This window comes from Pipistrellus hanaki (assembly GCF_964339955.1).
Source record: "Pipistrellus hanaki genome assembly, chromosome: 15".
In the NCBI taxonomy this organism is placed as follows: domain Eukaryota; kingdom Metazoa; phylum Chordata; class Mammalia; order Chiroptera; family Vespertilionidae; genus Pipistrellus; species Pipistrellus hanaki.
The window spans coordinates 5,709,783-5,736,539 of NC_140517.1; the positions used below are offsets into that span (position 1 = coordinate 5,709,783).

General features: G+C 59.2%; 1 protein-coding gene across 1 annotated transcript in view; it reads right to left on the minus strand.

The window, feature by feature from the left end:
• Positions 1 to 20,073, minus strand: part of CNGB1 (cyclic nucleotide gated channel subunit beta 1) — a gene marked incomplete at its 5' end in the record, with an annotated part of 42,196 nt that extends 22,123 nt beyond the window's left edge. The window contains 16 exons of the mRNA XM_084906823.1: positions 2,483 to 2,725; positions 4,108 to 4,135; positions 4,719 to 4,806; positions 7,466 to 7,549; positions 8,788 to 8,962; positions 13,272 to 13,308; positions 14,190 to 14,265; positions 15,950 to 16,145; positions 16,510 to 16,549; positions 16,772 to 16,847; positions 17,147 to 17,183; positions 17,364 to 17,406; positions 17,493 to 17,592; positions 18,283 to 18,355; positions 18,831 to 18,888; positions 19,885 to 20,073. Of these exons, the coding sequence (XP_084762949.1) occupies positions 2,483 to 2,725; positions 4,108 to 4,135; positions 4,719 to 4,806; positions 7,466 to 7,549; positions 8,788 to 8,962; positions 13,272 to 13,308; positions 14,190 to 14,265; positions 15,950 to 16,145; positions 16,510 to 16,549; positions 16,772 to 16,847; positions 17,147 to 17,183; positions 17,364 to 17,406; positions 17,493 to 17,592; positions 18,283 to 18,355; positions 18,831 to 18,888; positions 19,885 to 20,073 (1,543 nt within the window). The remainder of the gene's footprint in view (positions 1 to 2,482; positions 2,726 to 4,107; positions 4,136 to 4,718; positions 4,807 to 7,465; positions 7,550 to 8,787; positions 8,963 to 13,271; positions 13,309 to 14,189; positions 14,266 to 15,949; positions 16,146 to 16,509; positions 16,550 to 16,771; positions 16,848 to 17,146; positions 17,184 to 17,363; positions 17,407 to 17,492; positions 17,593 to 18,282; positions 18,356 to 18,830; positions 18,889 to 19,884) is intronic.
• Between the last annotated feature and the right edge of the window lie 6,684 nt (positions 20,074 to 26,757).

Below are 26,757 nucleotides of genomic sequence, written 5' to 3' on the forward strand. Positions count from 1 at the left end.
TGTCCTAGCGCCTGGCCTAGCACAGCCTGGCTCGGCTGCTTCCCTTCTCTGGGCCTCAGTTTCCCCATCCTAAGGAAGGGGGTAGGATGCCTCCCCAGGCCTGGGGGTGGGAGGAGAAGGCAGCCTCTCTGGAAAGAATGTGGAGTGTCCTCCAGGCAAGGGTAGCAGCCTGTCTTTGTAATGAGCGTTACTGCTGTTGGGGGACCCGAATGGGTGTTTGTTTGTTTGTTTGTTTTTAAATATATTTTTATTGGTTTCAGAGAGGAAGGAAGAGGGAGAGAGAGAGAGAGAGAAACATCAATGACGAGAGAGAATCCTGGATCGGCTGCCTCCTGCACGCCCACCCTCGGGACGGAGCCCACCACCCGGGCATGTGCCCTGACCGGGAATCAAACCGTGACCTGCTGGTTCATGGGTTCGACGCTCAACCACTGGGCCACACTGGCCGGGCAGAGGTATTTCCCTGCTTTTCTACGTGCCAGGAGCCCCCCAAATTCACCAACCTCTGAGAGGCCCGGTGCCAAGCCCCACATCCTGAGACTGGTCCCCCCACCCAGCCTCCCTTCCCCATCCTGGCCTGCGGGCCCGGTGCCCCCTGTCCCACTGTGTCCCTGGGAGTGTTTCTCCAAGTGTGCAGCTCCCGGGGCCAGGGAGGGCACGGGATGGCCGGGTGGCACAGAGCAGGCCAAGGGCAGCGCAGAACGAGGGCATTCCTCTCGTCCAGGGCTCTCTGGGTCCGAGAGGACGTCTCGGGCTAGAGCCGCGCTGGCCTTCCACCTGGGTGACCCCCTCTCCGTGCCCGGGGAGCAGGTCTCCGCCCGAGCCCCCGCCGGCTGGCCCGTGCCCCTGAAAACTGCCAGCATCGCTTTGTTTTCGGTGTCCTCGTGGTTCTTTCTATGTGTGCCTTCCATTATGGCAAGGCATGCCGGCTTTCATGTTTATAGAAACGGCAATTCTCCTGCTTCGATACGCTTCAGTAAAGCCCCCACCAGCGTGGCTCCGTGGTGGAGCGTCCACCTAGGGACCAGGAGGTCGCGGCTCCATTCCCGGTGAGGGCACAGGCCTGGGTGGCACGCTCGATGCCCAGTAGGGGGGCTTGCAGGAGGCAGCCTGTCCATGATTTTTTTCTCTCATCCTTGGTGTTTCTCTCTCTCCCTCTCCCCTCCTCTCTGAAATCAATAAAAAATATATATTTTAAAAATAAATAAATAAATAATAAATGCAATTCCTTAAATAAAAAGAGGAAAACAGTAAGTAAACAAAAGCAGAGTTGGCACCAGACCGGAGTCAAACCCCGGGAGTGATCCAGGGTGGAAGCGGAGGGTGGGGGGGGGGCCCCTTTGGAGTGAGTGGATGTTGGGCTCGCCCAGAAGACGAGAGCTGGGTGGCACCCTTGTCAGGAGGTGCCACCTCCCCCTGCTCTGCCCACCCCGCGTTAGGAGCGGGAGAGACGGGCCACGTGGATCTTCCTGAAACGCCTGGTGCTCCCTGCTTCCTGAGCTCAGGGCAGCCTTCCCCCGTGCCAGCCACACACACACACACACACAAACACACCAGAAAGGGAAAGTGGGCGGGTCTGGCTGGAGCTAAGGCAGGAAATGGCCAGCCCAGAGGGGTCAGTATGCCCCCGAGCACGTTGTCACCAGACAGCGCGCAGCCAGCCTGCAGGCCCCGGAGGGCGCCCTGCCACAGCGGAGCAGACCCAGGCCCCCGGGGAGGCCACGCCGCCGGCTCCGCCTGCCGGCACCTGCCGCCTCTCCTTCCCTGACGTGGAATTTGCCGGGCGGATGCCCGCGGTCCTCAGGAACCCCAGCTCTCGGCCAGCTCTCAAGGTCAGAATGGTCTGTCTACAACGAACTCCACATTCCTCCCCTGCTCCATCCCCCTCCACTCATCCTCTCTCTTCCCCCGCCCAGCTCCCTGCCCCACGCCTCTGCTCTGGGCCTGGAGACCGAAGTGGCTTGTTCACACTAGGGTGTGAGTGACTATTTGTACCAGTGATGACGATCTGGAGCAGTGGTCGGCAAACTCCTTAGTCCACAGAGCCAGCTATCAATAGTACAACGATTGACATTTCTTCGGAGGGCCACATTTGTTAAACATAACCTTCTCCGAACCACATCTTCAACATAGACTCGCCCAGGCCGTGGTGTTTTGTGGAAGAGCCACACTCCGGGGGCCCAAGAGCCTCATGTGGCTCGCGAGCCACGGTTTGCCGACCACTGATCCGGAGAAAGCAGTGTTTGACCCAAAGGATTGAATTGCTAATTGTGAGATTTTTAGGCGCCAATACCCGTCACGTCACCACAAAGCATGAGGGAGGCAGGCAGTGATCAGCAGAGGATGGAGTGGTTTCCCACGAGCCCAGCGAGTGGTCCCCAGGCTGGCCACGGCAGCCACGCTGGGACACAGCCCAAGCCATGCAGAAGCACACGGCGCGGGTGCGAGAGCATGCTGGGCTGGGTGGGCGGGACCACGCTACCTAGGCGACGGACGGAGCTCCTGGTCTCCTTGGCGAAGCTGGAGCTGGACAAGGCCGTCCTCCGGGAGACGAGGACGGGGATGCGGGTGATGGGGGGGCCGTAGCTGGGCACATTGGGGAGGTGCTCCGCCGGGTTTAGGGGGGCCAGCCTGGGGGCCACCTGGCCAGGCGGGTGGTCCTGGACCTGGCCGTCCGGCTCCCTGGCCCGGCCTGGGGTAGCCATGGTGCTGGGGCCAGGGGGCTCTCAGGCAGAGGCGGGACCCTGGGGACTGCAATGAGGAGCAGAGTTGGGGGAGGCAGGGGAGTGGGGTCCCCCCATTAGCGCCAACTCAGGCCAGCCCAGTACCCAGCTGCACCTGCTCCCAAAATCTGGAGCATCACCCTCGTCCCCGGAGCTCGCTGTCACATGCATCAGCACGCACTGTGGCCGGCTCTCCCCACGGCTCCGAGGGGCAGCCTGCAGCCCCTCACGCCTTGCACTCTGTTAGCCAACCCCCGGGAGCATTTTCCACCTCAGACTCAAAACACGTCAGAATCAGCCAAAACCGGTGTGGCTCAGTGGATAGAGCGTCGGCCTGCGGACTGAAAGGTCCCGGGTTCGATTCCGTGGTTACGGGCCCATCCTCATTGGGGGGTGTGCAAGAGGCAGCTGATTGATGTTTCTCTCTCATCGATGTTTCTAACTCTCTGTCCCTCTCTCTTCCTCTCTGTAAAAAAATCAATAAAATATATTTTTTTAAAAGTCAGAATCAACCCCGTGGGCATGGCTCAGTGGTTGAGCATCAACCTATGAACCAGGACGTCACGGTTGATTCCTGGTCAGGGCACATGCCCAGGTTGCAGGCCCAACCCCCAGTGTGGGGGGGCGTGCAGGAGGCAGCTGATCTGTAATTGTCATCATGGATGTTACTATCTCTCTCTCCCTCTCCCTTTCTCTCTGAAATCATTAAAAAAATTAAAAATTAAAATTAAAAAAGCTCATAAGGGATGTGGAGTCTAGGACGTGCCCTTAGCAAGCTCTGGTCGTAATTTTCACTGTAATATGTCACATGTTTGAGCCAAGCCCCTGCTGGGTGGCAGCCCAGAGAGCTGGGTGGTGGGAGGGGGGCAGCTGCTGGAGTCCTGGGCCTCAGTGCAATCCCCGGGGCCCGTGAACTCATCACCCGCTTTGAAAATGTGGTCCCAGCCGAAACCGGTGTGGCTCAGTGGTAGAGCGTCGGTCTGCGGACTGAAAGGTCCTGGGTTCGATTCCAGTCAGGGGCATGTATGTTGGTTGTGGGCACATCCCCAGTAGGGGGTGTGCAAGAGGCGGCTGGTCGATGTTTCTCTCTCATTGACATTTCTAGCTCTCTATCTCTCTCTCTTCCTCTCTGTAAAAAATCAATAAAATATATTAAAAAAGAAAAGAAAGAAAGAAAGAAAGAAAGAAAGAAAGAAAGAAAGAAAGAAAGAAAGAAAGAAAGAAAGAAAGAAAATGTGGTCCCAGGCGCGGAGTGTGGTTTGCCTGAGGATGGGGCAGGTGGAGGGGGACAGGGATGGTGGAGATGGAGGGAGAGGAGGTGGGGTGACCCTGCACATTCTCTGCAACCTTCCCCTCCACTCCTCCCCCCCACCCCCCCACCTACCTCCTGAGCTGACGGCTGCGGCTTCCTCCTGCAAAACAGACAGTGGGAACAGAAGCTGAGACCAGCAAGCCACGCCCCCACCCTAGCGCTGTCCAGCCCATCTCCTGGGGCACCCGGGCAGGTGGTCTCCCCCTGGTAGGGGCAGTGCATACAGGAGCCCCGGGCCTCCCCATACCGCCCCCACACACACACACACACCTGTGCTTGTGGGGACACAGGCACAAAGCAGCCACCACAGCCCTCCCCACGGGCACCTCACTTCACAGCGCACAACTGCGCACCGCCTGCAGGGGGCGGGGTTGGCCCCATTTCACAGAGGTGGCCGCTGAGGCCCAGCATGGGGTGATGACCGGCCCAGGGTCATACAGCCACGTGAGGACGGAAGGGCGGGTCCAGGGGGTCCCCACCCACTCCCCCGGAGGCCCCTCCTCACACCATGTGACCCCGGGGACCAGCAGAGCACTGCCGTCCCACCACCCTGCTCCCTCTGTCTGGCGGGCATCCACACGCTGAAAACCCCCCATAGACGAGGGAGCCCAGGTCCCAGCCCCTCCCACCGGGGCCAGCCCACCCCCAGGGCACCCGGGGCCAGGCCCGGGGCCGCGCCATACCTGGCAGGACGCCTTCTGGGTGACCGTCCCGTCTACGCCGCTCGCGTCCTCGCTGGCCGCGGCCACCAGACAGCTATCCAGCAGGACCCTGTGACCCCGAGGGGAGAGGGCCGGGGTCAGGGCTGAGTGCCAGCGCGGTGCCGGGAGCCGGGGCACCGAGATGCCCTCGAATAGGCCCTCCCCCCGTGAGACTCCCACACAGGGAGGCGGCGGGCGCGTGTCCTGCTGATGACCCCCCGGTCTGAGACACGAGGGGCGGGGAAGGCCACGGCCACAGTCCGGCCTGTCTGAGACACGAGGGGCGGGGAAGGCCACGGCCACAGTCCGGCCTGGGGAGGAGGGCTTCCCGGAGGAGGCGGCCTGGGAGCTGACCCTCAGGGATGACGCACGAACCGCGAGGAATGGGGGGAAGGGTGTCCGGGGGAAGGGCATGGGCAAAGGGACGTGTGCGGGGCGGTTCAGGAGCCGGCCTCTGGGTGTGACGCGAGGGTGCGGTCCAGTGTTCACAACAGATGCCCACGTGAATTGGGGAGCGTTTTGCACATACATCTCCAGCCACGGAGACGCCTCGCCAGCCCTGAGGTGGCCCTGCCGGCACCCCAGGGGCTGTCTGGGGACCTGGGGACCCACAGTTGCGGTTGCCTCTGGCCCGCAGGGTGCTCGGTGCCCGCCAAGACCCCTGACTGCGGGTCCCAGAAGCAGCAGGCTGTCACCTTCTGGAAGGTTCCCAAATCCCAGGGAACTCTAAAAGGAGGGTCAGAGAGACTGGCTAAGGTGGGCATCCCAGAAGCCTCTCCCCCCTTTTTCCCGCCCCCCACCCCACCCCGCGCTGGCTCTCTAAGTGAAAGGGTTGAAGGTGCAGGGAGGAGCCTAGGGGAGGCAGCTTGCCAGGGTCTGCCAGCCCCCCTCTCCCCCGAGTCCCCCAATGAAGGTCCTCACAGCACCTTCTGCGGACTCTTCACGGCACCCCAACCCCAACAGGAGGAGCGGGGAGCCCTCAGGAGGAGCAGCCACCTACTTGGGTCTCACGGGCTTTGCCGACCGGGACAGCCATGGTGCAGGAGCTCAGCGGGGGGCAGTGCCATGCATCCCGGGGCCTGAGGCAGCGCGGGCAAGTGGAGGACCGGACAGCCTGCCAGCCTGAGCCTGAGCCTGCCAGCCTGTGCCCTCCTGCCAGGCTGGCTCCGGAGCCAGTGAGACCCGGGTGGCGGGTGAGCCACCAGCTCTTCCTGCTCCTAATCAGATTGTGTGGGTGACTCTGCAGCGGCGCCCCCAGGGAGGCCAGGTGGGGACCCAAAGGCTGCGGTTGCTAGGAAGAGCCGATCTGTTGCCGGCAGAGAGACCTGGTAGCTAGGCAACCGTCTGCCAGCATCATCAGTCACCCCTGGGCCTCCGCGAAGCTGGCCGAGAGCCTCCTTCCCCCACCAGCGACAGCCCGGCCGCTTGCCCACGCCAGACCCCTGTGGCCCTGCCTCTGGGATCACGTGCTTTCTCACCACAGAACCCCCACCCCTGCCGGAGGCCCAGGCCCGAAACTTCCCCCGAGTTTGAAACTCTGGGTCCACGCTTGTGTAGGCGTGTGTGTGTGTGTGGCTGCAGCACTTGTGGGTAACCTTATGCATGTGCTGTGTGCATGAGCATGCGTGCGGGGTGCCGTGTGGGCATCTGCTAACAGTGTACATGTGTGTCTGTGAGCACACACGTGTGAACATGTGTGCGTGTGTTGGGTGTGTTGTATATGCATGCAGACTTGTGTGTCTGTCCCTGTGTGCTGGTGTGCGTGACAGTGCAGGCATGGGTGTGTACCTGTGTGTGTGAGAATACGTGCAGTTAGCACATGTCGATGTGTGCGAGCCCATTGGGTCACTGGCCTCAGGGCCTATTTCGCTCGGGAGCCATGGCACAGAAAGGGGTTTTCAGGCCACCTATCCGTGACAGCAGCCTGGCCCGGGGGCCAGAGGGCAGACGTAGGACCAGGTGACAGAAGCCATAAGGAAGCACGCTTGGTTTGCTGGGAGGAATAATTTCCTAAGCCAGGCAGGTGTACGGATGGAGCGCACAGCCTCTGCAGGTGGTGAGCTCCCCATCATCGGAGGGAAGCAGGCAGCTGTGTGGCCTCTGGCCGAGGATGAAGAGATTGTATGCAGCCTGGGCGAGGGTAGACTAATGGGAGATGACACTGAACGGGCTCCTGTGCTGGCCTCGGGGTTTAACGCGTTCCTAGCAGGGACTAAAACCGGCCCTTGGCAGGGATTCGAACATCCTGCCGCCCCCGTTCTCACAGCCGGGCCCGCGGCCACCCTGCAGGGCGCTGTGTTCTCGCCCACGGACGGGCGTGGGGAGAAGCTCTGTGCGGGGATGCCCTGGCCCCTCCGAGCGGCACAGCCTGTGCCCCTAACACTCCTGGGGCTGCCCTGCCCCAGGCTGCGGCCGGAGGGGCCGGTCAGGGAGAAGGGTGTGGGCCAGGGGGTACCACGGAGGGCAGAGTGGCAGGGAATAGTGCCAGGGGGTGGAGCAAAGGGGCCCGTCCAATCAGGCTGGCCTGATGAGATAACAGGCTCCTCCCTGCCTCCATCTCCCCACAACGCGCTGCCAGGTCATGCCCCTCCCTGGCTCACCGACCTTCCACGGCTCCCCGTGGCTCCCAGGACATTCAATTCAAGGCCTCTGCAATATGGCCCCCGAAGAATTATCGCCTCTACCCCACCTCCCCAGGCCACTTCTTAGCCAAGAGCGTAGTGCCTTACCCAGGCTCTTCCTCCTCCTCCTCCTCCTCCTTTTCCTCCCCATCCACCTCATCTTCTCTGTCCTCTTCAGTCCAGGGAAACTCCCTGAAATGAGGTCAGAGGCAAGAGGTGAGATCCCCCTGAAGATGCACCTTCTGCCCCAATTTTCAGTAAGATGTCCCGGGTCCCCTTGAGATCAAACCTGAACCCCTCCACCAAGAATCAACCTGGGAACCCCCGCCCGAGGAGCCCCAGGCGCTGGCTAACAGCAAGGCCTTTCTCTTCATGGCACAGGGGCCTGTCTCAGCCCCTGATCCTCTCTGGGCCTCAGTTTCTCTCTCCCCCCCCAACTGTGCAATGCGGGGCGTGGGGCTGGGGACCTGAGACCCCCTACGGACACACTCACAGGCGTGCACAAGCGTGTTTGTTGCAGAATTCCTTACAATAACACATTTTTGGAACCAACCTAAGTGCCCACCAATGGTAGACAGGTTACATCAATTCTGGCATATCCGTACGACGGAATATGATGCATTTATTTATTTTTTTTAAGTGTGAGCAATCTCTATGTACTGAAGGTGGAAAGATCTCAAGATAGATTGCTAGCCGAAACCAGTTTGGCTCAGTGGATAGAGCAAGTCTGCGGACTGAAGAGTCCCAGGTTCGATTCCGGTCAAGGGCATGTACCTTGGTTGCGGGCACATCCCCAGTGGAGGGTGTGCAGGAGGCAGCTGGTCGATGTTTCTTTTTTTTTTTTTTTAATATATTTTATTGATTTTTCACAGAGAGGAAGAGAGAGGGATAGAGAGTTAGAAACATCGATGAGAGAGAAACATCGATCAGCTGCCTCTTGCTCACCCCCTACTGGGGACGTGCCTGCAACCAAGGTACATGCCCTTGACTGGAATCGAACCTGGGACCTCTCAGTCCTTAAGCAGATGCTCTATTCACTGAGCCAAACCGGTTTCGGCTGATCGATGTTTCTAACTCTCTATCCCTCTCTCCCTTCCTCTCTGTAAAAAGTCAATAAAATGTGGTTTGGTGTTTTTTTTTTTTTTTAAAAAAAAAAAAAAAAGATAGATTGCTAAGTGAATATAGCAAAGTGCTGTGAGGCAGCTATGCTTTGTGAATAAAAATAAAAGTAAAAGGTGGAGTCCACGCTTGTATGTGCTCCGGTGGCCCCTGGGGTGGCACAGAAGAACGTGGGAAGGGATGGGTGTCTGGGGAGAGGAGGGAGGAGAGGCAGGCTTGGTCCATTCTCTGCGCCCTTGTAAGTCCTCGAGGCTCTGCCCTGCGTGCCTGTTACCTTCCCAGTCATTGCTCAGGGCCTCCCCGGCTCCCACCTGGCCGTCTCTGCCCCGGCCTCCTCCTCCTCCTCCTCCTCCTCAGCGGACGCCAGGGCCTCGGCGCCCCGCGGGCTGGTGCTGCCGTCCCCCGGCGGGTCCTCCTCCCAGTGAGGGTCGACCTCTTCCAGGATGAGATCCTCGGGCTCCTCCGGCCCTCCCGGGAGGATGCGGACTGCAGGGGACACAGGGCGTGGGGGGGCGTGGGGCTCAGTCCCAGGGGCCACCCGGGGAGCCTTGGCCTCAGCCCAGCAGCGGACCCGGCACCGTGGTCAGCGGGGATGGGCCGCAGCCCGCCATCAGTCACCCTGTCTCCTGCCATTCGGTTTCCTCTGGAGACAGAGCTTCCATCAGAGCTGGTCTCTGTCTCTCCTTCTTAGCGTCTGTGCAGAAGCAGCAACAATGCTTCTCCCCACAGTGAGTGCTGCTGGCACTGCCAACAGACCGAGGCCCACCTGCACGCCCGGGGCAGGGAGCCTGAGAGGCCCAGCCATGCAGAGAGAGCTTGCCCACGGCCTGCTCTCTCGATGCCGCCCCCTGGTGACAGCACACTGCACGCCTGTAAGCTCAGCACCTGCCCCCGGGGCGTCTTTTCCTCCTTCCTGGACCTAGAGGCTCCACCCCACAAGGCCACGAGTGGTCAGTTGGCAAACTGTGGCTCTTGAGCCACATGTGGCTCTCTGGCCCCTTTAGTGTGGCTCTTCCACAAAATGCCACGGCCTGGGCGAGTCTATGTTGAAGAAGTGGCGTTAGAAGAAGTTTAAGTTTAAAAAATATGGCTCTCCAAAGAATTGTCCACCATTGTCCTGTTGGTATTTGGCTCTGTGGGCGAATGAGTTTGCCGACCACTGCCCCAAGGGGGTCAACTTCCTCATGGAGTTGGTGCCACCTTCGGAGAGAATCTGCAGTTTGCAACATTTCTCCACGTGCCCTGGCCCCGGACCGTGAAAACTCTGTGGGGCCGTGAACTTGGCGGAAGTGGGTCCAGGGCAGACTCATCGGGAACCTAAGCCCACCCCCAGGCAGGAGAGAGGAAGAAAGGGGGAGGTTTGCCAGGGTCTTGGGGGGTTCCAAAAAGCCCCAGGGGTCCAGGTGGCCCTCACGCCAAGCATGCATGACGAATGGTGGCTTACGTATGTGTTTTATTGATTTCAGAGAAGAAGGGAGAGCGAGAGAAAGAAAGAGAAGAAACACCAATGATGAGAGAGAATCATGGATCGGCTGCCTCCTGCACGCCCCCTACTGGGGATCGAGCCCACAACCTGGGCATGTGCCCTGACCGGGAATCGAACCGTGACCTCCTGGTCCATAGGTCGATGCTCAACCACTGAGCCGTGCCAGCTTGGCTGCTTACGCTCCTTAATGTCAATGAAAGCATCTGCTGCTGTCCACGGCGGTCCCCACCCTCTGGGCCCAGCCTCAGAAGAGCATCTAGGAAAACCTGTGTCCACGGGGACACCAACGCTGAGGCAGGCCCTGTGCTGAGACCGTCCGTGGTGGCCTTCCCCAGCCTGCGGGGGGGGGGGGGGGTCCTGCTGTCCGGCCTCAATGCCACAGGCTGTCCCCCTGACCTCCCCCTGCTCTGGCGGGCAGGGCCCGGCCCGTGTCCCGGAAAGGCAGCCTGGGACAGGGCCGGGGGAGGAACTCGGATCCCCCCTCGTCCTGCCAGGGGCCACTGTTCGAGGGGGGGGGGGGTCACTGGCCAATCATCCCCCGCCCCTGCAGGTCTTCTCTTCAGACACCCTTCTTCCCTTCCATCCGTCTGTCCGTTTGTCCCTCTGTGCTCTCCCAGGCTCCCTTCTCCCCTGTTTCAGAGGCCTCCCGCTGCTGCCACCCCTGAAACAAAGGAGAAGACAGAGGGTGGGTGGCCAGGTGGCCCGGCGGAGGGGCTGAATGAGGGAGTGCCTGAGTGGGTGAAGGCTGCGGAGGCTGGGGGCGGACTGGGGAGGAGGGGGACACATCCTCAGCCCCCCCGGAGCCCCCAAAACATAACTCAATCCCTACTCCTGACCCCTGTGAATGTGACCTTATTTGGGAAAAGGGTCTTTACGGAGGTCGCTAGTTAAGGATATCAAGAGGAGATCATCCTGGGTTAGGGTGGGCCCCCAATCCAATGCCTAGCACCCCTATGAGGGAAAACAGAGTGGGAGGCACAGGTAGGGAGACAGGTGCAAGCCGGGGGCACCAAGCAGTGCCCACAGCCACCCAAATCCAGGAGAGAGGCATGGACGGTGTGTGCCCCTCGGAGCCCCAGGAGGAGCCAACCTTGCCAGCACTTTGTCCTTGGACTTCTGGCCTCGTGAGCTGGGGGAGGGTACAGTTCTGCTGTTTGGAGGCACCCGGGTTCCTGGGAGGGGTGTTGAGTCGCCCCATGGCGGCCGAGGGCCCTCTGCTGACCCCTGACTCCCACGCTCCCGCACACAGGGAGGCCCTGTGTGTGGCGGGCTGAGAAGCCTCCTCCCTCCAGAGGAGCAGAGAGAAGGTTAAGAGGGGCCAATGGGGCCAGCCAGGGTGGCTCAGTGGTTGAGCATTGGCCTATGAACCAGGAGGTCACGGTTCGATTCCCGGTCAGGGCACATGTCCGGGTTGCGGACTCCATCCCCAGTGTGGGGCGTACTGAAGGCAGCCGATCAATGATGTTTCTCTCTCATCAGTGATGTTTCTATCTCTCTCTTCCTCTCCCTTATTCTGTCTTTAGGGGGGGAAAGAGGAGCCAGGGGCCCTACCTTCAAAGCTCTCAGCCCTCCAAGGGAGGGGTCTCTGTTCCAGGGCACGTTTTCCGAGCGTTAACCTCAGCCTTACTGAGAAGCTGCGGCCAGGCCACATGGACTCTAGTCTCTGAAAGTGCATGAGAACTTGCCCGGTGACCTTGTCCTGACAGCCTGGGGGTCCCTGCTCTGTGTCCCCCAGGGCGGCCATGAGCTCTATGGGACTGGGTGAGTCCTGCTCTGAGGCCTCTCCTTCCAAAGTCATCACAATTACACAGATCCATCGCCCCCTACAGCCGCTCTGTCAGACCCCAGCTCCACAGTCAGCTGGCCTGTCTGTGCCCAGGCCACAGCGGCCATCCCCTGCCTCGAAGTTCTCATATAGGCCACCACCGGCCTAGTGGGACAGGTTGGCCGCAGCCTCACAGACACGGTGAGAGCAGCCCTGGGAGGCCCTAACCCACAGTCCCAGGGCCCGGATCCAGGTGGATAGGGCTACCACCCTCAGGGCCAGATCACCGCTTTGCCACCTCTAGCATTCATGACAGGCCTGGCACATAGCAGGCCCTCCTTTACATGTGTGAGCAGGCCCTCCTTTACATGAGCAGATGGATGGATGGACGGATGGATGAGTGAGTGGGTGGATGGATGGATGAATAGATGGGTGGGCGGGTGGGTAGGTGGATGGATGGATGGATGGATAGATGGATGGATGGATAGATGGGTGGGTGGGTGGATGGGTGGGTGGATGGATGGGTGGGTGGATGGATGGATGGATGGATGGATGGATGGATGGATGGATAGATGGATGGATGAATAGATGAGTGGGTGGCTGGATAGGTGGGTGGATGGATGGGTGGATGGATAGATGGGTGGATTGGTAGATGGATTGGTGGGTGGATGGATGGATGGATTGGTAGATGGATTGGTGGGTGGATGGATGGATGAATGGATGGGTGAGTGGGTGGGAGGATGGATGGATGGATGGATGGATGGATGGATGGATGAATAGATGGGTGGGTGGTGGGTAGGTGGATGGATGGATGGATGGATGGATGAATAGATGGATGGATGGATGGATGGATGGATGGATGAATAGATGGGTGGGTGGGTGGATGGGTGGGTGGATGGATAGGTGGGTGGATGGATGGATGGGTGGATGGATGGATGGATTGGTAGATGGATTGGTGGGTGGATGGATGGATGAATGGATGCCCTGTCCTTCACAGGCCTTTCCCGAGCCCACAAAATGAAAGACGAGCAAATTTTGCACCCTGGCCCACCCCTCTGGCCTCAGCCTCTCCCCAGTCCTGATGCAGGTCTGAGACAAAAGGCAACACACTCACCTGCCCAACCAGGTCACAGATGAGGGGATACCCTCCCAGCTCAAGGCAGCTGAAGCCTGAGGGGTCCAGGTCCCTGTCCGCCTCCCTTCACCCCTCAACCAGGGACTCTGCTCAGCTAAACCCCCGGCCCAGCTGCCAGGGGCAGTGAGGAGCTCTCTCTGGGGTTCCCAGCAGGACCGGCTCCTCTACATGGACACTCAAGTCCATCCCCTCCCCCCCTCTCCCTAGCCGCAGCAAGGCCTCCAGCCACCATCTGCTCTGGGCCGGGCTGGGCTCCCTGGCCAGGCGGACTGAGGCGGGGCCTCCGGAGCACAGGCTCCCTCAGGAAACCCTGACTGCCCCTGAGCCAGTGCAGGCCCATCAGGGGACAGACCGTGGCCAAGCAACCCTCCCAGAGAGGCACACGACCACCCACCACCCTGTCACTTACTGGTCTGCACGTCACACGTCCCGGGGGAGTCAGGCTCCTGCGTGGGGGGCAAAGGGGGAAAACCACGTGGCCTCCCCACCGGCTTCTCCACTCCCACCGCCCCTCCCGCTCATGCAGGGCACGAGACCTTCCTTCTCCCAGCAGGACACTCTCTCCATCCCCTTCCCTCCCCCCTCCCCCGCCGGGACTCGCAGAAGATCCCCTTGCTCTGGCCCCACGCCTCCCTGCCTCTCCTCTCCTGCTTCCGAGGTCGGCTCTGCTCCAGGCGCTCTCCACCCCCTACCCCGGCAGGCCGGGATCCAGGGCGCCCACCCCCAGCTCCAGGTGCTTCTGTGAAGGTGTCCAGTTGTCCCCAAGAGAGAAGGACCAGGGGAGGAGGGGCCCGGGTCCTGCTCCCCAAACCCACCCACACTGGAGTCCGAGGCTGCCAGGAGGAGGCACGCAGAGCCTCGGGCTTTCTGCAGCCCCTTCTTCCCAGAGCATGCCAGTCCTCACCTCTGACCTCTGACCTCTGACCTCTGGCCTCCACACATGCTGGGCCTGTCCAATCACCCACATTCACTGCCACCCACCCACTTCCTCCTCCTCCTCCTCGGGGCTCAGCTCGCAGGCCACCTCCACCGGGGAGCCTTCGTCCTGCTCCCGGGCGGCTCCTCCTCTGCACCCCTCATCCTCTCTGCTCCACCATGGTAGCACCTCCCCTCCAACTGTAACCTCTCACAGGCAGGGCTGAGCCGGCCCCCTCGGCCCCTGAGGGAGTGCAGAATGGCGGGGCGGAGCAGACGGGCGGGCTGGCCAGGCTGGGGTCCCGTGGCTGGCGCCCTCCTTCCTTCTGCATAATGGCCCCCCTGAGACACAGACCAACCACGCCACTCCTGCCCCCCATCCGGGCCCTCCCTCCCCTGGCCCAGCACCCACCTGCTCCGCAGCCTTCCCACGGGGCACGGGCTGTGGCAGGGCCATCTGCAGCCTGTGCAGGAGCCACGCCATCAGCCTGCGGGTGAGAGAGAGTGGCCATGTCAAGGGGGAAGTGATGCCCAAGGCAGACAGCAAGCCCGCCAGAAGGCAGACCAGAGCCCAGGCCTCCAGCCCCCTCCCCCGCCTCCGTAGGCAAGTCTCAGGCTACTGCTCAGGCGCCAGCAGGGAGCTCCGGCTCCCCCACCTCCACCCCAGCCCCCTGCAGGTGCCCCTCAGGCCCCTCCCCCACTGCCAGGGTGGGAACTGGTCAGTACCCAGCCCAATTTTATTTTATGTTTTGTGTATATTTGTATTGATTTCAGAAAGGAAGGGAGAGGGAGAGACAGAAACATCAATGATGAGAGAGAGTCATTGATTGGCTGCCTCCTGCATGCCCCCTCCCCCCCCATTGGGAATCAAGCCCACAACCCCAGGCATATGCCCTGACTAGGAACCAAACTGTGACCTCCTGGCTCAGAGGTCAATGATCAACCATTGAGCCACACCAATTTTATTTTATTTTTTTCTTTTTTCTTTTTTAAATATATTTTATTGATTTTTTACAGAGAGGAAGGGAGAGAGATAGAGAACTAGAAATGTCGATGAGAGAGAAACATCGACCAGCTGCCTCTTGCACACCCCCTACCGGGGATGTGCCCGCAACCAACGTACATGCCCTTGACCGGAATCGAACCTGGGACCTTTCAGTCCACAGACCGACGCTCTACCACTGAGCCAAACCAGCTTCGGCGCCACACCAATTTTAAATGCATGTATCCTTTGGCCCAGCAACTTCATCTCCCACAGAATTATCCTTCGCATTTGCTTGCCTGTGGCGAAATGACACCCGTACAAGGCTATTGCTTGCAGTAAAAGAGTGGAAACACACCTAACTGTGTACGGCATCCTATCTAATAAAGATGGGATATGCAAATTGACCGTAACTCCGCGACAAAGACGCCAGCCCCCACAGCCAATAAGGAGGGAATATGCAAATTGATGTGACAAGGCAAGAGCCAGAAGGCGGCTGCGGGCCGGAGCGAAGGTGGTGCCGGCAGCCAGGGGAAGGAAGGCCTATTTCTGCATGAATCTTCATGCATTGGGCCGCTCTAGTGGTTAAATAGAAGCCGGTACACCCATACAGTGGAGTGCTGTGCAGCCACACAAAGCCTGAAGCAAGACTGGATGTCTAAAACCATTTTTGGGGTGAAGAAAGCAAGGTGCAGAACAGCACGCACTGTTTGCTGCTGTCGGGTGGGTGCGTTTAAAAGTGAAACACACGCCGAAACCAGTTTGGCTCAGTGGATAGAGCGTCGGTCTGCAGACTGAAAGGTCCCAGGTTCAATTCCGGTCAAGGCATGTACGTTGGTTGCAGGCACATCCCCCGTAGGGGGTGTGCAAGAGGCAGCTGGTCGATGTTTCTCTCTCATCGACGTTTCTAGCTCTCTATCTCTCTCCCTTCCTCTCTGTAAAAAATCAATAAAATATATTTCAAAACAAATAAAATAATAAAAGTGAAACACACGCAATCTTGTCTGTGCCTAGAAAATGCCGGGAAGGCTGAGAAGCCGCTGATGGGGTGGCCCTGGGCAGGGGCCCTGGAAACCCCTTTGAGTTCCCTCCCAGGGGCATGTGTCACTTGTACAACTTTTAAAAGAATTTGGCGAAGGTCGGGTGTTGGGCTGCTCCCCACGGGAGGTGTGGCGTTTAGGGGGGCTCACCTGGCCGTGTCCCCGGGGAGTGGCAGGGAGGAAGCCTGGGAGCCGGGCTGGGGCTCTGGAGCGGACTCCTCCTCGGGCTCCTCCTCAGGCTCCTCCTCAGGCTCCTCCTGAAGTTCTGGGGGGCCAGGAGCAGGCGGGGGGGGACTCTCTGCGGGCTGCAGCAGGGACTCCGTTTCCAAGGGGCACTCTGGCGTCCCTGAGCAGCAGGGAGAGGAGATTCGGGCCGGGTTCCAGGGGACCCCTGAAGGGCCCAGGGGATCAGATCGGAGGGGTAGTAACCATGACTGAATGGGGAGCCCCTGGGGACCACCCCACCACCCCCATCAGCAGACAGACATGGACAGAGGAGGCCCAGGGAGCAGAGAGACGTGTCTAAGACCTCACTAGGCTGTCCCTGGCCACTGGCTTCCCAGCCTGGACTGGGGAGGGGGTTCTAGTGGCCCCACAATAGACCAGCAAGCCCTGAACCCCTCCCTCGCCGGGACCCCTGGGCCCCAGGGCTACCCCAGCCCAGCCCGTGACCATCTCAGACAGCCCCTTCCCAGGTCCCTTGCCTGTACCTGGGCCCAAGGCAGCGTCTGCAGGCTCGTCTCTGCAGCCCTGGATCATAAGCAGGGAGAGAGGTCATGGAGCAGGGCTAGCCACACCTACCCCCGCCCCTGGCCAGCCGTGCGCCCACCCAGCCTTCCCCTCAATCCAGTCCCTCCTCCAGGCACCCCTCCCATCAGGGACCCTCCAGGGAAGGGGTGGGGACAGACTGCCTGAGACCCTAGAGATCTGTCCAGGTGGTCCGCTTCCTGCTGCCCCTAGTCCTCCACTCACCTCGGAGGCTTTCGGAGGCTGAGGCAGCACTTTCTCCAGGTTCTGCTCCAACCACCTGAGCAGCCAGGGTGCCGGCCTGCAGGGGGGCCCGTGGTCAGCCAGGAACCCGTGGCCCCATTTTGTGGATGAGAAAGGTGAGGCCCAGAAGAGACCAACGGCATGTCCAAGGTCGCACACTGAGGTGGTGGTGGACGCTTCTCTTAAACACAAGACCCTGGGCTCTGTGCACACTGCCCCCCCCCCGCCTCTTTCATCCCCCCTAACCGCCCCCGCCCCTCTCCACACACACACACACACACACACACACGCACGCACGCACGCACGCACGCACACATGCACATACACTACAGATGAGGCTCAGGGGCAGGGACTCACCCAGCGTCCTTTGCCCTGGAGGCCTCGTTGGATCCATCTGCAGAAGAAAGCATGGCGGTCAGCAGCAAGAGGCCTGCCCAGAGGCCCCCTCCCCAACTCAAAACCAGGTTCGAACCCAAGGCCAGTCCCATAAAGTTCGGCCCGTGGACTCTCCCCAGGGCCAGGCCCGTGCCCGTGGCCCCTCAGCCGCAGCTCTATAGCCACTGTCCCTCCTTACCTGAGGCCCTGGGGCTGCCGTGCCCGAGGATCTGAGCCCCTGCCTGTGGGGACAGTCAGACAGACAGACAGCTGTGGGCAGAGCCCAGGTGCGCCAGCCTCCTGGGGCCCCTCCCAGTCCCGGCGGTACCTGAGCGGGGCCCTCGGAGCAGGCCGCAGGGCCGTGGACGGGCTGTGGGATGACCTTCACCGCACCCTTCCTCAGCCAGGTCAGCAGCCAGGCGCCGGGACTGCGGGGGACAGAGGCACAGCCCCCCTCAGCCTCCCCAGCCCCGCCTGGTCCGAGTGGCCGTACAACTGAACAAAGATCCTGGGTTTTTCCACCTAAAGCACCTGGCTGGAATCACAGCCTCTATTTCCCCCGCTGGGAGCCTTCAGTCCCCCCTGAGCCTCAGGAAGTGGGGGCACCAAGTCTTTGTGAGCTGGGTGTGCCCAGTGCCATCCCGAGCCCATGCTCCAGAGCAGCCAGCTCTCGCCATCATCCCGCCTCCCCCTGGCCTGGCTCAGGGCTCGCCGCCTTGCACTTGGCACACGTCCTGCCTCCAGAGGATGGAGGATTTGGGGGTGGGAGGGGAGGAGGAAGGAGAGTTTCGTTTCCTTGTGGCCAAGGCTGGTCATGCTAGCTCTGAGGGTCCCAGGCTCACTGCCTCGGATAACATGTGAGCCGAGCAGGGATTTCATGGAAAAGCCGGAAGTTCTGGCCACTTCCCTCTGGCACCGAGAGCCCCACCCTCACTTCTCTTGGTCACGTGGCCCATTTTGGCTAGAGACCACCACCCACCCATTTCTTCCCCAAATGCCCCACATTTGGCCTGGGAGTGACCGTGGATCGGAGAGCAGTGTGGGTGGGGCCCCACCTCCAAATGGCTCCCTAGCTGGGGTGGGGGGCCGGCCCCCAGGAGGGGGACGGGGCACAGTACCTGTTCACTCCGGGGTCCACAGCCACCCGGGACTGGAGGGCTGAGGTCAGAGCTGGGACGGCTTTCTGGGTCTCTGGAAAAAGAGGCCCCACATTTCATATACATTTTTTAATATACTTTTTATTGGTTTCAGAGAGGAAGGGAGAGGGAGAGAGAATCATCGATCAGTTGCCTCCCGCCCGCCCCACACTGGGGATCGGTCCCACAAACCGGGGCCTGTGCCCTGACCGGGAACCGAACCTTGACCTCCTGGTTTGTAGGTCGATGCTCAACCACTGAGCCACACCGGCCTGGCAAGTCTCCCACACTGGAGCCTTGGAGACCCCATTTCTACCCTGTTTGGGAGGTCCAAGTCAGAGGCAGGGGAGAGGGGAGAGCCCCAAGCAGGTCAGGAGGCTGGGATTCCAGCTCAGCTCAGCCACGAAGTGCCCAGGAGCCCACCCCTCCCTTCTGTGAGCCTCCCTGAAGCCGGAATGCCAGCCTCCGGCTCCTCTGCAGGCCGAGAGGAGAGCACAGCCCGTCCCGCCATCCGGGGCGGCGGCACTTACCCTGAGGGCCTGGGGCGGCCACAGCTCCGTCCTCCCCTCCTGACGGCTCCTCGGGGGGCTGGGGGTTCAGAGAGGACCATGTGAGCCCTCAAGAGGCCAGTCCGGTTCCGGCAGGGCAGTCCCTGACCCACCCGTAAGGGACCCTCCCACCTCCCACGGGACCAAACAACTCTGTTCTCATAATCGTCTCTGTAAACCCTGGCGGCCTCCCCTTCCCCCAGCCCCAAGGGCCCCTCATTCAGCGTGGGGCCCTCACAGCCCCCCAGGTCCCCAAGAAGCTACGCAGGGAGCTGCCCCATGTCAGCGGCCTGGGAAGAGGGCGGTTAGAGAGCTGTGTAGCCTTGCAGGGGAAGAGGAAGGTGAGAGGAGCACACACACCCCCCCCCCGAAGCCCCAGTCAGGCTCTCCCTCTCCTGGGCCAAGCCTTCCACCCCCTCCAGCAGCCCGGGGGAGCCGGCCCCTGCCCCCTGCCCCCTGCCCCTCATCGGCCTCTGCAGCAGCACCTCCTGCTGCTTCATGCACTTACGTGCGTGTACAGCAAACGCAGACACAGGCACACTCACTCTCACGCGCACTTACATACAGGCACAGACATACACGAGCACGCATGCATGTTTGACAGCTCTATTCTAATGCCACGACCCTCTCATAGAGCTCCTCATGTTGTGGTGACCCCCCACACACACACCATAAAATTATTTTCGTTGCTACTTCATAACTGTAATGTTGCTGCTGTTATGAATCGTAATGTGAATGTCTGTGTTTCCCGATGGTCTCAGGTGGCCCTGCTCGCGGTTCTCCACCTGTGGGTCGCCACATTAGAAAGGCTGAGAACCACTGCTCCAGAGGCTGGCAAACAACGCCCGAGGGCCCAATCCAGCCTGCTGTGCATTTTGTAAATAAAGTTTTATTGGAACACAACCGTGCTCATTTGTTTCCGTATGGCCGGTGGCTGTTTTCACGCGTCCGTGGCAGAGTTAAGTAATGAACAGAGATGGCATGACCCGCAAAGCCTGAACTCTTTACTATATCCCCCCTCACCCTCCCTTCTTACCAGCTTGACCTCCTGGGGGACTGGGTCAGGTTCTGGCACTGGTTCCAGCTCCACCTCCAGGCCGGGCTCTGGCTCTGGCTCTGGTTCTGCCCGCTCCTCCTCCTCCTCCTCCTCCTCCTCCTCCTCCATCCTGGTCTTCTGAGGGGCCCCTGGGGGCTGAGGCAGCACCCTCTGGACCCAGCCCAACATCCTGGCACCTGGAGAGCACAGCGTCCTCAGGCCTCCCCACCACATGGGGGCCACTTCTGGGGGGTCACCATTTCCCTTTCCTCCCATCTTTTAGAACGTGTTTGCAATTGTATCGCCACGTAGCAATAGTCAGGCCCACAAGCACATGTGTAGAAAGAGGCTGCTCACAACAGTGTTACAGCAAAAGATGAAAAAATTCAAATATCCTGCGGCAGGGGACTGGTTATGGGAAAATACCTCCATGTTCCCCTGTAAGAGGGGAGCGTGTTGAATAAATTACACTCCACCCAATAATGGAATGCTGTGGATCTGTCTGAACTAACACGGGAAGTTTTACATGTTCCAGCCATGAGCAAATGAGCGAAACTCATCGTACCTCAGTTTGCTTGCCTGTAAAATGGGATAGAAGCGCCTACTTTGTACGGGGTGAGTGTAAGGATGAAATAAACTGGTTGGAGCAGCGAGTGGCACACACTGGAAGCTTAATAAACGGCTGTGACTGTTGTTTGGAGTAAAAATGCTTGTTGTGGAAGATCACGTTCAGCATACTCCCCTAGCAAGTTTTTATAAATACATTCTAATATGTAAGTGAAGAATCCGTTTTTTTTGTTTGTTTGTTTTCTGGGTGTTTTTTTTAAAATATATTTTACTGATTTTTTTTTTTTTTTTTTTACAGAGAAGAAGAGAGAGGGATAGAGAGTTAAAAACCTCGATGAGAGAGAATCATCGATCAGCTGCCTCTTGCACACCTCCCACTGGGGATGCGCCCGCAACCAAGGTAGATGCCCTTGACCGGAATCGAACCTGGGACCCTTCAGTCCGCAGGCCAACGCTCTATCCACTGAGCCAAACCAGTTTCGGCGGGGAATCCGTTTGAATACAGACAAAACTAGCCTATTTTCCTGACTTCAATGTTTTACAGTAAAATGCCGGCGAGGCCCCTCTTGCACAGTTCACTGTGAGAGGTCAGCCCCGCCTTATATGGGTTCAGTTTCTGGTGTCACTTACCTTTGGGGACGGGGGAGCCCCCTCCCTCAAGATCAGATCCCTGCAGGAGGGCCCGGCTCAGGGGCACCACTCCGGTCATGCTGTGCGAACTCCCAGCCCAGAATGGCCCTTCCAGGCAATGCCCAGCCGGTGTGCCCGCCCGCCCTGGGCAGCCAGGTGTTGGCAGAGGGCTCCTCGGTCCCTGCTCCACCAAGGACCCCAGCCCCAGGCAGACAGGGCAGGCCCGGGCCCAGGATCCCTGCCCCGGGGCCCCGCTCCCTGAGGCCTGGGGCCATGCTGCCTCCTCCTGCTCACAGCCCTGACTTCTGTCCCCACCGGCCTCCGCAGCCAGCCTCCCCTGTGAGAGGCTCAGCCTCCGAAAGAGTGACCTTGGGCCACCATGACCCCTCCAGGCATCCATGTCTCTGCTGAGAGGGTGGGGTAGGGGGAGGTAGAGGTAGTGGCTGTTGTCCTGGGCCAGTGGTCAGCAAACTCATGAGTCCCCAGAGCCACATATCAACAGTACAATGATTTGAAATTTCCTTTGAGAGTCACATTTTTAAAACTTAAACTTCTTCTAGCGCCACTTCTTCAACAATAGACTCGCCCAGGCCGTGGTATTTTGTGGAAGAGCCACACTCAAGGGGTCAAAGAGCCGCATGTGGCTCGCGAGCCACGGTTTGCCATCCACGGTCCTGGGCTGGCCCTCTCAGGGTCTCCTTCCTACCAGCCTTTCAGAATCTGGTGAGGACCTGGCAGAAATGTGGATTCCTAGGCCCTCAAGCCCTCAGTGGGCCTAGAATCTGCATTTCACAGGCTGCCCCGGGAGCCGGATGCACACTAAGGTTTGAGGCTCACCGGGAGGGAAGGAGAGGGGAGGGGGGGAGGGTAGCCCTGGTTCCCAGCCTCACCTGGTTCTCCGTGTCTAAAGGCCTTGCCAGCAGGAGAGCACGGGAATCCCACCAGCAGGCCCACCGCCACCTCACCCTTAGGTACCTGCTCCGAGGCCGGCCACCAGCCAGGAAGTGCCTTCTCCCCACCACTCACAGCCGCCCTCTCAGACGGGGATTAATTGACAGCACCGGGCAGGAGGGCCCTTGATTGACAGCACAGGGCAGGCCGTGTGCAAAGGATTAACAGGTGCCAAACGGGAGCTGGGGGAGGAGGAGGTGGATGCTCAGGGAGCCAACCCTAGCAGCCCCCTAGAGGCCAGCAGGGATCTGGGGTCCATGCAAGGAGCCTTGAGGGGCGGGGGAAGAGGCAGGTTTGGGAGCCTGGGCGGGGAGGGGTCCAGGGGCCTGGCTCCCCACATACCTTGGCCAAGCTGCAGAGTGGCTGGTCAGAGAATGACAGCTTGGGGTCTCCGGTTGGTCCTGGGAGACTCCTCAAAGTGGCAGGGGCTTGTACACTCTCAGTCATCACCCCAGACCCCCAGCCCCAAGGCTGAACTCAGAAAGATTCTTTCCGGTCCAGAATCCTTGAATCCTGGGGTGGGCGGAACCTCAGCGGCCCCTGCCTTGGGCTCTGCCGGAACCACTGTGGTCTCAGGGCCAGACCTTTAGGAAGGATCCAAGGACTGCGGGGTGACTGACTGGAGGTGAGCTGGCCCCCTGAGCTGAGGTGGGGCCCTAGAGGGGAGACAGAGATCTCGGGGAGGAGGACAAGAGGGTCAGTAAAGAGGGACGCAGGGAGGCGGCAGGGCCTGGACGGGCGGAGGGGTAGCGGGATGTTCAGCAAAGGGATGGGAACCTAACATGATCACCCACCGTATTTCTCCAGCTCTTCCTGTGTGCCCCCCAGGGTGCCAACCTTGGCACATTGAACAGGCCTGCCCTCCTGGAGCTTCTACTCAACGGAGGGGACAGAAGTACAACAGATGAAGGACAAGTAAAGAAATATTGTAGCCCAGCTGCGTGGCTCAGTGGTTGAGCGTGGACCTATGAACCAGGAGATCACGGTTCAATTCCCGGTCAGGGCATATGCCCAGGTTGTGGGCTCGATCCCCAGCAGGAGGTGTGCATGAGGCAGCTGATCGATGTTGATGTTCCTCCCTCATCAGTGTTTCTCTCTCTCTCTCTCTCTCTCTCTCTCTCTCTCTCTCTCTCTCTCTCTCTCTCTCTTTCCCTCTCCCTTCCTCTCTGTCTCTAAAAAAACAAAAAATCAATAAAAACATATTTTTACAAAAGAAATATTGCAAATTTTGCTGATTCCCATGAAGGAAGCAAACAGGGAGGGGAGTAGGGGCTGGCAGGTGTCTGTGAAGAGGTAGACATTTGAGCTGAGACAGGAAAAGCAAGATCTGAGTGAAGGTGGTCCAGGCAGAGGACACTGCCAAGGTCAAGGTTCTGTGGCTGGAATGAGCTTGGATGCACCTGAGCAGGCAGGGGCCAAGGCCAGGGGCCGGGGGCTCAGTGGGTGTAGGGAGGGTGGCAGGAGATTAGGCCCCGGCATGTCATGTAGGCCTGTAAGCCACGACAAGAAAATCTTACAGGGGGCTTTTAGTTGATGGGCCACGTTAGCCTGTCTTGTCTGTGGCTGCGAACGTAGGTAAAGACAAGCCTTGGTGCCTTGACCAGTTTGGCTCAGTGGATAGAGTATCAGCCTGCGGACTGAAGGGTCCCAGGTTCGATTCCGGTCAAGGGCATGTACCTTGGTTGCGGGCACATCCCCAGTAGGGGGTATGTGTGCAAGAGGTGGCTGATCGATGTTTCTCTCATTGATGTTTCTAACTCTCTATCCCTCTCCCTTCCTGTCTGTAAAAAATCAATAAAATATATTTTTTAAAAAAGATAAGTCCTGGTTAAACTATGCAGCAGGAAAATGAATTACCACTTGTAGGAAGTTGGGACTGTGACTTGGAAGAGGTACTGGAAGCTTCTAGACTGTTTTTTGCTTTCTTTAGTTAGCATCTATTTTTCAGGACCACTTTGAGGGGTATAATTTACATGCCATAAATTTCACCCGTTTCAGTGTACAATGAGCTTGAGTAACATGCCCGAGCTAGGAAATTAGCACCCTCTAGTTTTAGCACATTCCCATCACCCACCCACCCCACCCCCACGAAATCCCTCATATCACTTCCTGTCCTGCCCCAGCCCCAGGCAACCACTAATCTGCCTTCTGTCTCCCAGGCTTTGCCTTTCATGCACATCTATAGACATAAAAGCCTAAGTGACCGGACGACCGGCTGGTAGCTATGACCTGCACTGACCACCAGGGGACAGATGCTCAATGCAGGAGCTGCCCCCTGGTGGTCAGTGTGCTCCCACCGCCAACCTCCTGCAGCTGTCCAACCTCTCATGGTCCCTCCCCCTGGTTGGCCTGCCCCAATCAGCCCCAATCAGCCCCAATCGCCAGCCAGGCCAAGGGACCCCACCTGTGCACGAATTCATGCACTGGGCCTCTAGTTTCATATAAATGGATCACATAATCTGTGGAGTGTTTTTGTGTGTGATTTCTTTCATAATGTTCTTCGCATAATGTTTTTGAGGATCATCCACATGATAGCACATATCTCCGTTTCTTTTGCATTCTCAAGAGTATCTCATGGAGCCCTGACTGGTTTGGCGCAGTGGAGAGAGCATCAGTCTGTGGACTGAAAGGTCCCAGGTTCGATTCCATTCATAGTGCCTAATCCTACGTGTACTCACAGGCTCAGCACCCAGGCAGGCATATGCAAAGTACATGCCAATATATGCAAATAGCTCAGGCTCTCCCAGGGGTCCCTTGCCTGAGGGTCTCTCTCGCTGATTGTGACCGAGGTGGTAACCGGCCCCAGAGCTTCGGGGTCCTGGGCTTGGGCACTCGTGACCTTGCTTTCTGGGAAGGAGGGAGGGAGAGAGGCTGCAGGGGGCTGGGGATGATATATCACCTGCTAATCTCCGTTCTGCTGAGGCCACCACTCTCCCTGATCCCCTTATGCTGACTCTGGACACTGGCCGCCACTAATCTCCACCTCTGGAGCCCCAGTGGCTGGCAGGGAGGACAGTGCCCTCTTTCCTGAGGTTTACAGGGAGGGAGGACCCTCCCAGACCCCAGACACCCCTCATGGCAAGGCCTGGGCCCAGAGAGAGACAGTAACTAATCCAGGATCACACAGCCTGCCCTGGCCAGCCCTGGCACGGCCCTCCCCAGGGAGCCCGGCTCCCTGTCTGACATTTCCCGACATGCCTGGCCTGTGCCGTGGCCCAGGGGACAGCAGCCTCAGGAAGGCTGAGGTAGAGGGGTGGGCAGGGACGGTGGGCAGGGACGGCAGGGAGGAACAGAGGACCCCTGGCTGCAGGCCCTTCTCCCCAGAGCCTGTGGTTGCCAGGGTTGCCAGGGAGTGGGTGCCCTCACAATCAGGGTGCAATGGGCATTGTCCCTGCAGAACATTCTTTGCCGTCCTGGATAAAGTGTCTTATAAGGCACTGGGCCTGGCCCGTGTCCCTGCCTCTTCCCCGCCCCGAGCAGCTGGAAGAAGAGAAAATCCCTATAAGCCTGACCACCTGGGGCCTGAGGCCTGCAGATCAGGTAGCCTCCCTTCCCTGCTCCACTCCCTGGCCCTCCCCCTGCAAGCCCGTCCATCCCCTGTGCCCTCTCCCTGCTCTTCCATGGCCCTGCGTCCTCGCCTCCTGCCCACCTCCCACCCTCCTTTGTCTCTGGCCTCTAACGGGGGCGTGGGAAGGAAATGAGCTAGGTCAGCAAATCCTCACTAGATTTGAAAAGACAGAATGGCTCCCGGGACTCCCTGCTTTTTATTTTTTTAATTCTTTTTAAATATATTTTATTGATTTTCTTACAGAGAGGGATAGAGAGTTAGAAACATGGATGAGAGAGAATCATCGATCGGCTGCCTCTCGCACACCCCTTACTGGGAATGATGTGCCCACCACCAAGGCGCATGCCCTTGACCGGAATCGAACCCGGGACCTTTCAGTCCGCAGGCCGACGCTCTAGCCACTGAGCCAAATCGGTTTCAGCTACCTGCTTTTTAAAGGGAGGCACTGCCCTGGCAGGAATGTCTCCCTCGTTCGTATCTTGTCTCTCCCCTTCTTTTAAAATGCACGTGTCTCCCTGCAGAATCTTGAGTAAATGCCAGAGGCCTTAGCGAAGGCCAGAAGTCCATAATTAGTCCCCGTTCCGAGCTAAATCTGAACCCAGTTGCTGCTGCCGCTTCCTGCTCGTTATTTAAGAATAGACTCAAATGCCACCTCCGCTAGACCATTCCCCGAATGCCCCAACGCCAGCCTCCCCAGACACACACACCCTTGTCCTGACCCTGTCAGAGCCCCTAGCACAGGGGTCTTCAAACTACGGCCCGCGGGCCACATGCAGCCCCCAGGGGAGTCTGATCCTGCCCGCCAGGTTTTTTGGGCAGTGAGCGCAGCCGAGGTGTTACAGTAGGAATTAGTAGTTCATATAGTCCGGCCCTCCAGCTCTCTGAGGGACCGTGATCTGGCCCCCACTTTAAAAAGTTTGAGGACCTAGGGCAGCCTAGCACATCCCGTGTGTGTGTGCCATGTTGTCTGACTGTCCCTGCCGCCCCTTGGGAGCTCATGAAAAAAAATAAAATTAAGTTCTGGCATACAGTAGGTGCTCAATAAATGCCGGGCCAGACGACACATCAGCACCGGCCAAGGTGGTGTTCCAATATGGAAGGGTGTCCGGCTGACCCGAGCCCAGGGTGAACCCCTTTGGACTCTTTGCTCCCCAGCG